General features: G+C 28.7%; 2 protein-coding genes and 1 non-coding gene across 3 annotated transcripts; 2 read left to right on the top strand and 1 right to left on the bottom strand.

The window, feature by feature from the left end:
• Positions 1-3,393: 3,393 nt before the first annotated feature.
• On the top strand, positions 3,394-7,459 carry LOC132919153 (26S proteasome regulatory subunit 4). Its single transcript, XM_060980497.1, has 8 exons — positions 3,394-3,554; positions 3,664-3,814; positions 3,877-4,001; positions 4,441-4,626; positions 4,684-4,998; positions 5,091-5,288; positions 6,110-6,319; positions 7,126-7,459. Exons 1-8 carry the CDS (start codon positions 3,552-3,554, stop codon positions 7,258-7,260), a joined length of 1,323 nt encoding a protein of 440 aa, XP_060836480.1. The 5' UTR covers positions 3,394-3,551; the 3' UTR covers positions 7,261-7,459.
• Positions 7,460-9,010: 1,551 nt separating this feature from the next.
• Positions 9,011-9,150, bottom strand: LOC132923553 (U4 spliceosomal RNA). The gene has a single exon (XR_009661208.1). It is a non-coding gene; the product is annotated as a U4 spliceosomal RNA (small nuclear RNA).
• Positions 9,151-11,264: 2,114 nt separating this feature from the next.
• On the top strand, positions 11,265-13,229 carry LOC132922433 (protein CWC15 homolog). The gene is made up of 4 exons (XM_060985946.1): positions 11,265-11,589; positions 11,651-11,761; positions 11,828-11,990; positions 12,885-13,229. Exons 1-4 carry the CDS (start codon positions 11,459-11,461, stop codon positions 13,128-13,130), a joined length of 651 nt encoding a protein of 216 aa, XP_060841929.1. The 5' UTR covers positions 11,265-11,458; the 3' UTR covers positions 13,131-13,229.
• Positions 13,230-18,002: the final 4,773 nt, after the last annotated feature.

The following is an 18,002-nucleotide window of genomic DNA, read 5'->3' as shown; positions in this document are numbered from 1 at the left end:
AGGTATAGTTTTTTTTGTCATGTGGTATCTTTACTGAGGGTTGGATGATAGGAACTGCACAACTGATTAGCTTTACTGTTTTCGGCAACCCAGATACACCTTTTTAGTGCACACTACTTAGTGTTAATAGTACTTATTTTCGGTAATTCAATTTATTCCTGAGGTCACATGATTATGATAATTTAAAATTTAATTTCAATTGTAAAAGTATAATTGTAGTAGGGATGGGCATGAAATCTGAATATCTGAATTATCCGGATTTATGGATTTGCTTTTATGTGATTTTCAATTATTTGTGATTTATGGTAAAATAAATTATTTTAAATTCTGAACGAAATAAAGAATGTATTGATTTTTATAACGATGTATGTTTTTTTTATTTTTGTGTCTGTCATCACGTTTTGTAAATTGTAATAGATATAAATAATAATGCTTTGATTTTTTACTTCAGCCCCTCTTGGAAAAGGAAAATTCATTTAGTTGGCATTTTAGGGGAAAGTAAAAAATTTCCAGTAGTTTTCAAAAGAATTAGGAAAAACCCTAAAAAGTAATGGAAAAACGGGAATTTTTACGCATAATCAGTTTTCGACAAAATCGATTTTTTTTATTTTGTTGTAACTCAAAAACGAATCATTATTATAAGTTGTACCTACTTATCAGTTATCGTAGTTAAAAAAAATCAAAAATCATTAGTCACAATTTTTGTTTATAAGCATTTAAAGTTCCAATTTTTACGATATATATCAAAATCGCAGAAATTTGCAAGAAATTTTGAAGTTGAAAATTTGTAAAATTTTTGTGATTTATACCTAAAAAAACCTATTACCTAAAAAACTTAATACAAGGTTATCCATAAATTATCCTTCAAGTATCTGTGAAAAAAATGCTAGCGTTAATAATTAATATAGAAAACATTTTATGAAATTTAATTTTTTACGAAATCGCGTAAAATAACAATATATCACAATTTAATATAATATATTACATCCTACTAATTATCCTAGACTGACAAATCATCTCTGTTCAGAATCGTTTTTCGTATACAATGATACCTATCATTGCATTCAAATTTAACACATTCATTAAAGTGACCTACTCCCCATCTCTACTATAATACTAGATATACAGCAGAGTGATACCCACTTGCCCACCCTTTTATTTTATAGTAATACAAATTTAACAATAAATTAATACTTAAGTTTTATGATTTACATTATATTTATCATAATTTCAATGGTTATTTATAATTTGTTATTAATTATCAAAACAACAAGTTATTAAATTGTTGAGTTTATTTTATACCTATCTGTCCTATCTATATGACTTTTTCAATTGTTATAATATTATATCAAAGTTCGTATCATAACGATCGTTCGAAATGTATACGTTTTAAATAGGTAAGTTAAACCAATTAACTAATATTTACTACATAACCTTCGAATGGTTAACTATATAAATGTTATTATGTTAGATTGACTTACTAAAACGAGTAAAACGTTTAGTACTATTTACTAGGTACTAAAAAGTTACTGCAATGTATTTTAGTTGTCACTACTAGATTATAGTTACTAGTTACTACCAGTTTTGTAAAGTATCCAAATACTTGTATTCGAATACATAGTTAGTATTTTTATGGTATTCTGAATACATTTTAGAAGTATTTTTAACAAAATGTAATTACTTTATTTAAATTATATAAATAAATAGTAACATTTTAAATATTAAAAAAAAAGATCAGATAAAAATTTCGAAAAAAATTGACAATAAAAGAACATATTTTAACTGTTGGGCCAACAAAACATCTCTAAAAATGTTCAGAGAATTGATTGTAAAATTTACAGTATTATGTACGGTTAAGGTACATATATAGATTTGTAAAAATTAAAAATATACTTATATTTATACTAAAATACTTTGTGGGTATTCGTAAAATATATTATTTTATAAGTATTTTTAATACTTTTTCATGTGAATACTAATATTAGTATTTTAATACTTTTTTAAAAGTATTTTTTACAAGACTGGCTTACTACATAGCTATAAAAATATATCTATAATAATATGGTATTATCAACTAATATTATAGCTGTCCTATATATAACTACAAAATATACCTATCGAAAACATTAAATTATCTCTTTAACAACTGATGATTGAACATCAATAGCAATTGATTCATAGGTATTTAACATTTTCTGCTCGTTATTTTGATGATAATTGGAAATTTTATAATATAGGTAACTTTCAATTGGAGAAAATATAAGAACGCGGCTGAAAATGTAAGACAGTATTAATTATTACACTATTTAGACTATCATGAATGGTAGTCTTGGAATTTAAATGGTAAAATAACGGGAATTAGTCATGAAAATCCTGCAAACATTTCAAATGCTGTAAAACTATTTTATGATTACGATCAAGACATTATTTACTCAAATCGTTTTGCTACTCACACACTACAATTGGCTGAAAAAAGTTTAGATTTAAGTACATATGCCGTACTTTATTAAAAACCGCATCAAAAATTGTTGTTAGTTTTCAACAATCTTCCAAAAGAACATACGCCTTAGACAATTATTTAGTCGCAAGAGTGCAAAAACCTTAATCTTGTACAAAGTTGCCATACCTACACGTTGGAATTCTACTTTGGATATGTTGGAACTTCGTTCAGCTGTGTTGTCATTATGTCTGATCGGATAATTGTTAATAGTAAAATTACAAAAGATCGAGAATTACTCGAAGACTATGAAAAAATAGAAATACTTGTTATTTTGTTGAAATCATTAATAACAGCAACAACAGTGTTATGTGCAATGTGATGATCAAAATATCACTATATCAATGGTCGGTTGATTAAAAATTATAAGTATACCTAATTCATATTAAACAGCAGTTATTATTTTGTAAACAGCATAAGTTGTTTGTGTTTATTTTTAGGTTTTACCAATTGTTAAAAGTCTTATTGTTAAGTGCTTTAAACCGATGAACAATCTAGATTGTAGATTTTTAACTTTTCAAGGAGACCATTATTTACAAGTTATTACCACGTTTTTTCTGTTTAAATATTAAATTGATGTTGAAAACGGTCAACGATTGTGAAATAGAAATAAGTTTTACTAAAATAGCCAACATACTCGATCCTAGATACAGAAATGTGTCATTTGAATCTTCCGAAAATATTAAAAATTGAATTAAAGAGATGGTATGTTTAAAAATGGTTTTGTTTTAAAAAAATTATCACATTAATTTTGCCGCCCGATAACAACCCTTTTTGGCTGGTCACACTGATTTGGCCATGCTCGGCAGTCGGCAGTAAGTTGCCATCATTGGATAGACTTGGCAACAAGGGAAATGATAATCAAAATTGAAAATCATTGTTGACATTTATTCTATTATTTAAAAAGACTAGATAAATTTTAAATATCACGTAGTGTGATTAGTGTGAGCTGTGAAGTGTAAACTACTAAACTGGAAAGTAAAAAGCTTAGAATAAGTTATTAAGAAAACATTTGTATAATACACCACTTTAGTATTCGGAGTATTCCATAAAAATGGTAAGTATAATAAAGTTATTAAAATGTTTTTCATAAATAATACCTTCGTATATATCTAATTGATTATCATTAATTATATATGTTCAATAAAACCATTTGTATTGTTTAGGGTCAAAGTCATTCAGCTGGTGGTGGTGCTGGTGGTGAAAAGAAAGACGATAAAGACAAGAAGAAGAAGTATGAACCACCAATCCCAACAAGAGTGGGCAAGAAAAGGAAGCGTGCAAAGGGTCCAGACACTGCTACAAAACTACCACTAAGTATGTATTGTTTACTATTCAAAAATCAATTCATGTTACATTAATTTTGATTACATTTATAGTCACTCCACACACAAGATGTCGTTTAAAGTTGTTAAAATTGGAGCGTGTCAAGGATTATTTAATGATGGAAGAAGAGTTCATTCTAAACCAAGAAAGGCTAAAGCCTCAGGAAGAAAGAAATGAAGTAATTATTAATTAAAACACCTTTATTTGTTATGAAAACTACTTATTTAGCTGTAATTATTTATCCAAGATTTATTTTGGATAAACAACAATTGAGGTATTATTCATTTTTGTTTCAACAAATTATATTAAAATAATATACTATAATTTGTTTTGTATTCTAGTAGTACTATTGGTGAATGTATTTTTAATTAATAATTAATATACTAAATTAATATTTAAGTACTTAAATTTAAATCCGCCTTGAAAAAAAAATAGCTTTAAAGGCTTAAATACAAGTTTTCTAAGTTGAATTTAGGTACACTAAATATTAAAATAACTTTTGTGGATTCTTGGTACATAAGTATATTTTATGACATTTAAGAATATACTTGTGACATGGTAGAATTATAATTTTTTATTACTCTATTCCCTTATTGAAACTTGTATGTTTTTAACAGGAAGAACGTTCAAGAGTAGATGATCTACGTGGAAGCCCAATGTCTGTTGGTACATTGGAAGAAATTATTGATGATAATCATGCAATAGTATCAACATCTGTTGGAAGTGAACATTATGTTAGCATTTTATCATTTGTTGATAAAGATCAATTGGAACCCGGGTGCTCAGTACTACTTAACCACAAAGTAAGTAAATTAAAATTATTAAGTAATTTTATATTTTATTATGTATTTTAATTATAGGTCCATGCAGTTGTTGGAGTACTATCTGATGATACAGACCCTATGGTAACTGTAATGAAATTAGAAAAGGCACCTCAAGAAACTTATGGTGATATTGGTGGTTTAGATCAACAGATCCAAGAAATTAAAGAATCTGTTGAACTTCCTTTAACCCATCCTGAATATTATGAAGAAATGGGTATTAAACCACCTAAGGGAGTTATTCTATATGGGCCTCCGGGAACAGGTAAAACTCTTTTGGCTAAAGCTGTTGCCAATCAGACCTCTGCCACATTCTTACGGGTTGTTGGATCTGAACTCATCCAGAAGTATTTGGTAAGTTGTACATAAATTTACTTATTTAATCTTATGGCAATGTGTATACAAAGTAAAAACTAATTGATTTTGAATTATAATAACCTTTTTAGGGAGATGGTCCTAAATTGGTAAGAGAATTGTTCCGTGTAGCTGAAGAACATGCACCTTCTATAGTATTCATTGATGAAATAGATGCTGTAGGCACTAAACGTTATGACTCAAATTCTGGAGGTGAACGTGAAATTCAACGTACTATGTTGGAACTTCTTAATCAATTAGATGGGTTTGATTCTAGAGGGGATGTTAAGGTAAACAATTGTGTTTTTTACTTATTAAAGGACATCACAACACTACATTTTTTTTTAAATTTTAAGTTAATTGGTGTATTGTTGTAGTCAACACAATGAAAAATGTTGTGGTAAAAATCCAAAGTTAAAAAAATGATTATTCAAAGAGATAATGAGAGTTGATGAATAGCCGCGTGACGTCATAGAGCAAACAACCGATTAGTCGCCTATGTTTTACATGTATTAGGAGTTTGATTTATACAGTGATTTTAATAACTTAAAATAATATTTCAGAATAGTTTTTTTTCAAAATCCTGAGTATATTTATGTGCTTAAAAAGATGGTGTGATTTAAAATTTAATATAACTTGTTGTTGCATGCATATTACAAATTATAATTTAGTAAAATTATTGAGTTTGCAACTCGCATTGTATTGCCGTGCAAACCAAATTTTACAAAATTGACTATAATAGTTTTATCTACTATAAAAAAACTAAAAAGTTTATCAAAATTATAATCACACCAGTGTCATAAACAAAAAAAACACTTAAGTTTACTCAAAAATAAATTTAAAAATATTATATTTAACGATTAAAATTGTTGTGTTAATCTAGACACTTTTGCACGTAATACATATGCCCTGTTCTGACTTCGGCTCTATAACGTCACACATATATTTTCAAATGCCTGGTATCTCATTGAATAATTAGTGTTTAAGTGCTAGACCCACACCATATTTCTTGGATAATGACATACTTTAAATCTAAGCAAACTTGTTTTTAGTGTTGTAATGTTTTTTAAGGACTTGTAGAATGTTAATGAACTTGTATTCTTTGTTTAAGGTGGTTATGGCTACGAATCGTATTGAAACTTTAGATCCAGCCTTGATTCGTCCCGGTCGTATTGATCGTAAGATTGAGTTCCCTTTGCCAGATGAAAAAACAAAACGTCGTATATTTAATATACACACATCTAGAATGACGTTGGCTGAAGGCGTTAATCTCCAAGAGCTCATTATGGCCAAGGATGATCTTTCCGGTGCTGATATCAAAGTAACTATATGTTCATCAATTTAATTATTGGTGTTAGCATAATATCAAATACTTTTTGAAACAATATGTAAGACAATGTCCTACTAATACAATATTGAATGCATAATAGGAGTTAAGAAGACTGATCTATATCTATGACCCGGATCATATTTATTTCTTCTAATCATAACTGTATCTTCTTTTGTATTAACAATAACCTATAATATTCATTTTAATCTATACCACTTGTTATCTATCATATCTAATTATTCAATATTATTATATTCTTATATAAATACATAATGTGTATTATTTAACTCACATAAACCATCGAGTGTTGATTTATAAAATAAGACATAAGTAAATAAAAATGCGTATAAAACAAGTCATTTATCACTTATAATTTTATTGTTAACAATAAGTATGTACTCTATAGAGTGCAGATTGGTTATAAAATATAAGCACTGGTGGTTAAACAATGTTTTTCCAAGTTGTGGTCATTATGTAACAAATAACATAATTAATATTTATTTATTAAATAACAGCATTTTTATTCTCATCTGATAAACATTATAAACAATTTTTAGAGTTGTATATATAGTATATTATGAATAATAAGTTTTTAATACAAGGTGATTCTTTAATCATGAACTCCACTCCTTATTTAAAAAATTATTAACATTTTTGATAATATTAAAAAATAAATTATATTTTTTATCATTATAATTTTAAGTTATTTATTTTTATAGATTTTTAATTTAATATACTATTCATCCTATATTAATATATTAAACAATTTTAATTAATCCCATTATTTTGAATTTTAGGCTATTTGTACTGAAGCTGGTTTGATGGCTCTTCGTGAACGTCGTATGAAAGTAACCAATGAAGATTTCAAGAAGTCCAAAGAGAGTGTCTTATACCGTAAGAAAGAAGGCACGCCTGAAGGATTATATCTTTAGTACTATTTATATTAAAGGATTTTATTTGTTATACTGAAAATATTATAAGATTATATTTGTAACATTGAAAATATTTTTTATTTTATGTCTATAAGACTTAAAATCAGACCTTACTTCATTACCTAATTATATTAATACATATTTCCGTGTTTTTTAAATTTTTCAAAAGATTAAAATAATAAATGCAAAATTAAAACTACATGTTAATTTTTTACATCATACTGTAATAGGTCCACATTCCAACATAAACTATTAATAAACATACTAATTAGTATAGGTCGTCTATTTTAATAATTATATACTAATATGAGATGTGTATTAAATAACATAATAATAATTGCGTTTAAAACATATCAGCATAATATTTGTTTTTTCTCTGATCCATACCTTAAATACATAGAAAACATTTACATAAAAATGTTTTTGATGATTTTAGAGTAACCTAAGATTAAAATCACCTATTACAAAAGTTATAGATAATATTTTTTAGGGTAATCTTTTCATGATTCAAGGCCACGATATAAGACATCTTAAATATCTTAAATCAAATTCAAGGCTTACTCAAAATCTGAAATTCATGAAGATACATCAAGAAATATGGTTGTTGAAAAATGATAAGTGAATCTAAATCTCTGAATAGTGAATTGTAAAATACTAGTTGAAACAGGTGGGTTTATTCAAGTTAAAAATATAACTGTCAAAATTTGAGATAATAAGTACTTATATTTTATAGTATTTTTCTCACTGAAATTTGTATTTCTCGAAGTTTTACACTTTTACCTTTATGTTTATATTATTTTAACATAAGTATTATTAACTATAATGTTACCTTCCCCCATTTACATTATCAATGTTATAGTATTGTCATCGCTGTAATGAGAAGTGCATACGATATGATACAAAAGTTTGTTTCAGGTTACAGCAAAAGCTAGAGAAATGTTAAAATTAAATGCTCATGACTCTTGAGTTATGAAATACAGGGCCATATTTAACATTAGACTTTAGACAGGATAGGCAACTGCCTACGGCCTCCGTTATTAGAGGGCCTCGGATTTTTATGAACCTTATCTTTTTTTAGAGTACTACTTTCATCATATAAAATAAATATAAGAAACATGTAATATTTCATAAAATAAAATAATTAATCCTTAACTAAGTAAAATTTAAATGAAAATAATAGATACAAGAAATCTGTAGCTGAAATATTCGATTTTCTATGAAAATTAGTGTAATTTATTATGTACATATTATAATATAATATATATTTTAAATTGCAAATCGGGTCTTCAATAGTCCTAACCCGTATTCGCACTTGAACAGTTATAGCTTATTACATAGACATGTTAAATAATAAAAACTAAAAACGACAACATCTTTAAACGAAATTATATCCACTTTGTATTGATAACAATTCGTCACTTCGCCGTACCAAATACCAATGCAGAGAGTTTAAGTATTTATAATCAGCGTAGAGCGGTTAAAAATTGAGTCGGTAGATGAACGAACAAACAATGCAATTAATTCATCATTACTAGTGAGAATTTAAATATATATAATTACTGTTAGGGATGGATAAGATCAAAACAAAGAACTAAAGGAGTACGGAGATACGGCACGTTCCACCATAACGTCTATGAAAATAGGAACGGCCCGACAACACAAACAGGTATAAAGGAACGGGATCTATGGCAAACGACATAATTAGATGTGATGGGATAAGTGAGAGAGTTAAATAATTCAAGTGATATGAGCCCGTCAGGGCCTACAAAAATTGCCTACGCGGACAGTGTTTCATGTCCACATGGCGGGGTATTGGTTAAAGTTTTCAACTAGCAATAATCGCACCTCGGATGGACCTCATTGGTTACGATATCGCCACTGCGCAAAGCTGATGATTCTCTCGGTTCGAGACCGTTTTATGCGGTTCCGTAGCCGTAGCCGACGTGCAGATGTTCACCGAGCACTGATCTCAGTGTCCATGTTTTCAAGCGTTTAGTCATCGTCCGAGCAGCTCGCGTAGTCGTCCTCGACTTTTGGGCGGAAACCCTTCGAGATGGTGGCCGGCGAAAGCTCGATGCGGGCGTACGTCTACCGTTCTGCGAGAAGCCGCTGGACGATCGAAATGCAGTCGTGCGTTCAGCGCGCTCTAGCGTCTAAAAATGGCAACGCCGCGATGAACGTTTTCGATGTTGGCGTCGGCTCTCCAGACGATCCAAAACCAAGACCGTCGATTACTACACACGTCTATAATACTATGTTGTATAACTATTTTAGGATTTAAGACGTTTAAGTGTTGCTTATACTGCAACAGTGAGTATCTCAGTTATTGTTGTTTTTCGGGATTATCAAAATATACGTCATGTTGATACAATGTTTAGATCACGGAATAAGATTATAATCTAAGACCGTGGTTTAGATCATGAACATTATTGTTCTGTGATTAGGAGTACGGACACTGATCACAGCCGACGACCGACAAAACACAGTCTCGAATTTGTAGCTTCTGCCAGAGCGCGCTACAGAGTAGTAGACATACTCATTTTACACAAGTGCATAGGACATTTCGTGGTTTTAGTTAATATTAGATATATCTAAAACTGTTTTATAATTATTTATTAGTAAACGTTAGATACAGCACATGATTTTATCAAAATAAATGTTTGAAATTGTTTTAATTTGTCTCGTTAAATCATACCACGAAATTGTTTTGTACTGTCAGGGATCAGGTCTATTAACAAGGTAATGGGAATTTGCAACATAACATTGTAAATAAATTTAATAAATTAAATATGTTATACTTATAATACTATAGTATTAGGTTCATTATGATTTTATCTAAATTGTATTGTGACATACTTGCGACTCACACAGTAACACTATATACATGTATTCTATAATATATAATATATATATTATATATATATATATATATATATATAGGTATCTTGTACTTGTAAATTGTAATATAATAATAATCTTATATATATAATAAAATATGCTACACATATTACTGGATCTAATGTCTTAGCACAATGGTAATTCCATGATCAGATCGAAATTTGAGATCAGTAATAGATTTAGTGTGAAAAACATTTTGCTGAAACCAGTTTAATAAAATATTTTGAAACTGACATAGCTGATGACTCAATCCAAAAATTTGAAAGGGATAAAATTAATAAAATAATAAATAATATTATTATATAATAAAATTAAATATTAGAAGCAATTAAATTTAAGTTTCTAATTTTATAGATATACTTTTATTATTTCAAATAATCAATAATATACGTACAAAATACAATAACAATTGTATGAAATACCTTTTTAATATGTACATTTTTATTGTTTTTATTAAAACTAACCTGCACTTTAAATTATATTATATAATATATTAATATTTGATTTCGTTTTATAATTTAAGATAAAATTAGACGGTGGCATAGCAATGGTACGGCGAAGTGTGCCTATGCGAAGGGCGTAAATCGTGAACGAGAGCAAAATAATTCTGCTTTGAAAGTAATATTTTTATTTTACCTTCCAAATGACATTTATATCATTTACATTTTGAAATGTGTATGATTTTGTTTATTTATACACATATGTAGTTACGTGTGAATTAAATGATGAAAAAAGCGTAAGGAAAGTTTAATTGATCGGTAAAAAGGCGTTTTTTGGTAACATTTTCTGGCATGCTAACGAATCTTTCTACACCAACTGATCTCAAACGACCACAACAATTCTTCTGCTTCTAAAATGTTACAAGAGTATGACTAGTGTTTTGCAGCGTACTCTGACGGATGCACTTTTATCTGTATCGATGTCATTACTCCAATGTTCATGGTTTAAAGTAGAATAAATTAAATTTAAATTTTCATTTATTCTGTGATTTAGATGGGTGGTGTTATCATTTTATTGTTTTACAGTGTAACCACGAGTCTGACAAAAAAAGTTATAGAAAAAAACCCTTAAAAACACTTGTATAATCAATATTCAATATTGTTAATCTCATTTTGTTACATTTTGAGATACGCTCCGTGCTGTACAGTGTATTTGTATATTAATTATATTACAGTGTTCTGCTTCTGCCGTTTTACTATTGTTGTTTCCGAATCGCGTATTCGCGTACGAACTCGAACGAAATCGTTGGAGCATATTTTTACGACTTTTTAGTTTTTTTGGTGTTCATTGACATTAAGACATGACGACTGCTGCCCGACCGACGTTTGAACCAGCCCGTGGTGGCCAGGGCCGTGGAGAAAACGATCTTAGTGCCTTGTCTGTGCAGTATTCCAGCAGGGATTTACCGTCACATACAAAATTAAAATACAGGTATTTCGCGTTTAGCGTTCAACCGTTAGTAACTATAATGTGTGATTGTTGTTTTCTGTAGAGAACCGGGACAGGGCACAACTGAAGAACTTCAGAAACAAGATTTTGCCAAAGTACTCGAAGAAAAAGAAAAAAATGTTGCTACTAAAGCGATAGGAGGTGAACCTCCAGTGTAAGTGCATCAATTAAGATATAACTAATGTTTAAACTTTTATCGACTAAATTGATTTTATTTTAGGAAGAAAATACGTCCTGAACATGTTCCAATTGCAACATTGGATGTTGACGATCCATTAGATTTGGATGCTTCAGATGATGATGATAGTGAAGATGATGCTGAAGAATTAATGTTAGAATTACAAAAAATTAAAAAAGAAAGAATGGCTGAAGAAGCTCGTATGGTAACATGTCTTAGTATATTAGTATTTATTATTTATTTTTAATGTTTTTATAGTAAAAACGAAAATTCAATTTGAATAACTCTTTGAATCTACTGGAACGAATTCTTCTAAACAAAATATTCATTATTTTAAAGACAGAAATGTATATTTTTAGATCATTAGTGTTTATGTTGTTTATTGATTTAAAAGTTTTACATTTCCACTTTAAAAATAAAACTGATTGGTAATTATAAGAACAAAAACATTCTAATATATGACTATGAGGATATTATGGTAAACCCATGAACAGAATAATTATTGAATACTTTTAATACTTTATTAAAATTTTATCATAAATATGTAAATAATTAAGTTTCACTGTATCAATAAACCATATTATAATATTATGCAAAATTGACATACTGTTATAAAAATAAATAATAGATTGTTAAATTTAATTAGCAAGTGTATGTAAGCAATAAGCATACCAATATGAATGCAAAATTTTACAAGTTACAAAATGTTCAATAGGTTCTAGTTTAAAACATTACATAATAAATGCTTTTTTATCATTAACTGATTAACTAACACATATAAATAATTCTTTCTTTCTTACATTATTGCTACATTTAGTAACAGATTCATCACCTGAGTGGTTAGTAGTCTATGGAAATAATATAAAAATTGAGGGACTCTTTTGGGCAATGCTTTTAGTAAATAGAGTTTGGTTATCTTATTTTAGACTTAATATTACAATCTAAAAAGTCTGTTGAATTGCCCATTCCTTTTATTATATTATTTTTTAAAACTATATAATGTGATAAAAATAATAGTAATGAAAATTAAATAGTTCTAAACTAAGCAATATGGTAAATTAACAATATATTATATTATTTTTTTCATTTTTTTTAATAGGAAGCAGATAAACGTGAAGCTGAGGAACAGATTAGAATCCAGAATATTCTTCAAGGAAATCCGTTACTAACCTATGGAGGAGGATCAGCAGTACCCAAAGTTAACCAAAAAGTCAAGAGACGCTGGAATGACGATGTGGTATTTAAAAATTGTGCTCGCACAGAACCAGAAAAGAACACAACATTTATAAATGATTGCATTCGTTCTGATTTTCATAGAAAGTTTATGGATAAATATATAAAATAATTTTGATAATGTTTTTTAATTGGTATTAAATAAAAATTTAGGTTAATTATAATATACGAATACATTTTTGTTAAAATAAAATTATAATATGTACAATAATTAATTGTTTATTTTAAGTCATAATTATTTCAATTATACTTTTATATACAATTTTGAGGAAGCATTTTAATTAGCTGAAATTTTGAGAGTGATTGTAAATGATTTTATTTTATAAGTTGTTTATACCTAATTTAAATTATTTCATATTTTCTAAAAATTATTTAATTATTTAAAATTTATTTCCATTTTTTTTTTTCATAGTACTATAATCTTTATATTTAAGAGAACACCATACCTGCATATGTTGTTTTTCAACGCATAGCTTAGTAAATTGGAGTTAGGTGATATTAATTTTGTTTTTATCTACTGTAATAGTGAATAAATCTATAATTAAACTTAAAGTTAAAATATTTATAATTTCTTGTTGGTTTTTCACAATATTTTTATTTTTAAATGAGGTATGAGTATGTAAAATATTGAAGTATAAAAATACTCGTATCTCGGCTTAAAAATAAAAATATTGTGAAAAACCAATTAGAGATCAATAGATCATGAATAATGTTTATTAACATATTATTTTGTCTTATGTTTAATCATAGGTAAATTCACTATTAAAGTAAATAATAAAAAAATTAATACAATTTGCTGTGCTGTACGTTTATAAGACTGCAGGGACAACACTGATTAGTAAAGTGTTTTTATAATTTAAATTCTGTGTATTCCTTAAAAATGACAAATGTTAAACAAAAGTAGAGTAATTTGTCTGCATTACTTATAAACTTTAAGTGTATCATTGGTTCATTTTTCATATAATTTCTTTTAAAATGGTGAACATGAAAGAACATAATGAATAAGATAAACACTGTTTATAGTTAATGAAATGTAAAACAATGGGAGTATATTGTTAGATTTAGGCCTTATGGAAATGTCATACCTAACATCCTTGTATGGTCTGTTAAAAATAGACTAGATTAAGATAATTTATGAGTCATAATAGGAGCGTAACCGTTAGGAAGACGGGATATCTACAATAAAACTAGTAGACTTCAAATACATATTAGTGTACGTTGGTCTCTCAAGTTGAAGAGAACCATTAGCATTATAATATGACTCTCAAATGATTGAACTGTATTCCTAAATTGTTTAACTAAAGACATACAACAATGTCTTAAATTTTTAACTCAGTTTTCATGCTAAATTGTTCAACTAATTGTATAATAAACCCGAGAAATTTTAATTTTTTACTGCTTCCAATATAATACATCAATATGAATGTTGGATTCTAAAGAACTTCTGAGCTTAAAACCAAGATAAGATTTATTACATGACTATCTGTACCCAAAACATCAAAGTTCAATTTATTTGAGAACCATTTACAAATGTTGAAGAATTTTTACCCTTTTTTAATTAAATAAATATTCATAAGAATTATTGTGTTTTAACCCCAATAAAAAAAAATATATTAATAAAGCAAATTTATTTTTAAATTTTATAATTAAATCTAACTTTTTTAACTGGGAGAGCCTTCAATTAAATTTGTAAGACTTCTTTTCTCTTATCACTTTATTGTTTTATCTATCAATTTTTTAATAAAAAATTAAAAAATATTTATGAATAAAATGTTAAAACCTATTTAATTAAGGTGATGTTATTAGAAAAAAATCATTAATATAGTCAGAGTATAGGAGAAGTTGAAATCGATAAAGGATATATTTTATTTTTTAATTGGGTAACGAGCAGTTGGGTACGTGAAAATCACACTAATAATAGTTATTAAAACTATAAATAAATCTTATTGTTGGGCTTCAATGCTTCATTGGAGTAGTTTAAAATCAGACCCATCCAAAGCCTCGGATGTCCGTACTCAACTCAAGTCTCATTATTTTTAATATCAATTAAAATAAAGTATACACTGTTATTATTAACCACCCACCTAGCGGCCGTCAAAAAAATAAAATAAAAAACAACAAAAAATGTCAACACGCCGCTGCACGAGACATTCAATATCACGATCATCAATAATAATATTGTCGAGTGCGGACGGTTCACGAGTTGCAGTTTCGCAGGACTATCGCAGGAGACGACGGCAATACCATCTAGTGGAGAACGCGTGATCCGTACGCCGACAGAAACGTCCGCGCCGGCTCGCTGTCGGGCGATCGGCCATCGATCCTTGTCGGACGGTCGCGCGCGACGCCGTAGGAACGGATCACTGTGCTGGCTGTCTGTCGAACAACCGCTAGTCCCACGACGCTGGAACTTTGCCCGTGGCAGATCCGTGTCCCAAGACGCCGACTGCACCGCGTCTCGTCGATTCATGCCATTCAATCAACGTGAATTCTGTCGGGTTCTCGGCGGCTATGTCCACCATAAATCAACATCGTTCGTGCTCAATCGGGTCAACTGAATGACGGTCCGCCAGCGATGGCGAGGCCGTTGATCTTTTAATTTCTCTAGTACGGGCCGTCAGTTCTTACGGCGGCCCACGCGTCCAACCATGTCATCCCGTCCCGCTGGTCCCATTTGGCGTGTATCACTCGTCATGGCGTTTCGCGCGTTACCCGTCAGACACCGACCACGTGTTTAAGGTTAATGGGCTTTCTGTCATCTGTCGTGATGACGTGGTCCAAGGTTTTTATACAGGCTGTCTCATAGTCCCCTAAATAATTCCATCACCCCGCCCATTCCTCGTCTACTGACGTCACCCGAAGTTTAAAATTTACGACGACGTATTAAGAATGCACGTGAACGTACGGATCGTTATTTTTTTACGCTATAATTTTTTATTATATTTTACTGATTTACCGCTTATTATTAAATATCGATGTATTATTGTTGAGTAACGTATTTTATTACGCTATATGTGTAATTACAATCATTATTTATCGTTATATTTTTTTGGACAGGTTTGAATAACACTCATATAATAATATATTTAACTATTTTTTTAAATTTTACAAATTGTATCTAGACATCTACGTATAGTGATAGTTACATGAAATTATAAGCAGCTACTCCTGTACTTAATTTTTTTTGTTTATCCAAAATTATAATTCAACTATTTGAACTGAACTAAAAAGTTTGACTATTATATAGTTAATACTTAATTAAGTAGTCAAATAAAAATGTATATATATATAATGTGTGTAATTATTTTTTTGTTGATATTTAGTGGATTTATTTTTGTATTAAAAAAATTTACTACAATATATTATTATTTATTTTAAAATTTAATAAGTACAATAAATATAATTTAAAAAAATTATACCTAAAAATATTTTGAAAATTAAATTATGTGAAGAAAATACCAAAATACGTGTCTTTTTAATATTTAATAAAAAAATATTACATATTTTAAATCCCCCTAATAATATTATTAGTAGATTATACTAAATCAACTATATCGTCTAATAATTTTTCACTAATAAATGGACTAATCTTATACATAAAAAAAAACTTGCAAAAATAACACAACGGACACCAGATGAATATTTGACAGCTATTGCTCACACAATAAAATTATTTTAATTATTTTTTTTAACTTTTTAAAATTTTATTATTGCATTACATTTCTAATGATTTTTTTATAACATTGAAAACGTTATTCAATATACAAAAATAAATCCATGTCTTTTTTTACAGTTTTTGTTTAGGTAACGTTTTTGATTATTAAGCTTTTGATCAAGGTTTTCCCAAACGTTATTTTTTTATATTGTTTCCAAATATTGAAATATTCAATATTCAACAAAAGTTTTATTACAAACTAGTCCAAACATTATTTAAAAATATTCATAATCTGATTTTTTAAGAATAATTTTACTTTTTAGTGTAAAACAAGGGTGACTTGAAACAGTTGAAACATACAAAAACATGTATACCTAATTGTGGATGCAGTCTACGAATCAGCCAACACCAATGAAATCGAATACACCGACTCACTGTTGTTATTAATGAAATCATCGGTAATCGTATATTATCGTTATCGCAATACAATGATTTCGTGCATTGAAGATACAGCTGCAGTTGACGAACCGACGACGTACGTAAGATTGCAGTTCTTAGTTGAAGCCGTCGGATAGGACGACAGAGAGTATATAGGTACCCCAGAGAAAGAGGAGGCACGGGGTCTGGCGATAATAGTCAGACTAATCTAACTATATGACGTGATATTAACGTCATTGACAACAATATAATAATAAGCACAACGGAACAATGTAACCGCAGTTATGAGGTGACCGGCCGGCGTTTGCATCACCGGCGAAGACGAGCGATTTCGATGCGATGCGTCGTCCGGTATAATGTTTAGTGAATTTGAAGGTATTCATAACGAAATTGATGCGCCACCAATAACACGAACGAGGTTGACTCATATATATATATGTGATGGCAATGCAAATTACATACCAAGACGTTAGACGAATGGTGAATCGTCGGGCGGCCGTACATTTTACGCACCAAAACGATAAATGGTTTTGAGTGTACCAAACACTCGTCACTCGATCTACTCTAATTAATTTTTAATCATATGTATATCATTTATTTTTTTGATATATATAATAAAACTTTTAAACGATTATAAACTTCAAAAGACTTACATTCTTAGTGAAGATATTCTTAACATATAATGGCTAGAACTTCGCGAAAATTAGATTTAGTACCTATTATTGTAATTTTTTTTTTATATCAATGTTTATACTTAAAAAAGTAGGTATTGTACTTAAGTAGGTATAACTAGTTTTCATAAATAAATTTCGTATGTTTATTAAAAAAAAACGCTTATTTGAGTGCTTAAAATGATGTTTTTAAGCGCTTATTTTAAAGATTTTAAGTGCT

This window comes from Rhopalosiphum padi, chromosome 2, assembly GCF_020882245.1.
Source record: "Rhopalosiphum padi isolate XX-2018 chromosome 2, ASM2088224v1, whole genome shotgun sequence".
NCBI lineage: Eukaryota > Metazoa > Arthropoda > Insecta > Hemiptera > Aphididae > Rhopalosiphum > Rhopalosiphum padi.
The sequence above is the reverse complement of the archived record's forward strand: the minus strand, read 5'-3'. Positions and strand labels throughout refer to the sequence as shown.

Bases quoted from the DNA above. Each gene is read 5' to 3' on its own strand.
- LOC132922433 (XM_060985946.1), top strand. From the start codon at position 11,459: ATGACGACTGCTGCCCGACCGACGTTTGAACCAGCCCGTGGTGGCCAG. The intron at 11,762-11,827 runs GTAAGTGCATCA...ATTTTATTTTAG, and splicing joins ATAGGAGGTGAACCTCCAGT to GAAGAAAATACGTCCTGAAC. The intron at 11,991-12,884 runs GTAACATGTCTT...TTTTTTTAATAG, and splicing joins TGGCTGAAGAAGCTCGTATG to GAAGCAGATAAACGTGAAGC.
- LOC132919153 (XM_060980497.1), top strand. The intron at 4,002-4,440 runs GTAATTATTAAT...TGTTTTTAACAG, and splicing joins CTCAGGAAGAAAGAAATGAA to GAAGAACGTTCAAGAGTAGA. The intron at 5,289-6,109 runs GTAAACAATTGT...TCTTTGTTTAAG, and splicing joins ATTCTAGAGGGGATGTTAAG to GTGGTTATGGCTACGAATCG.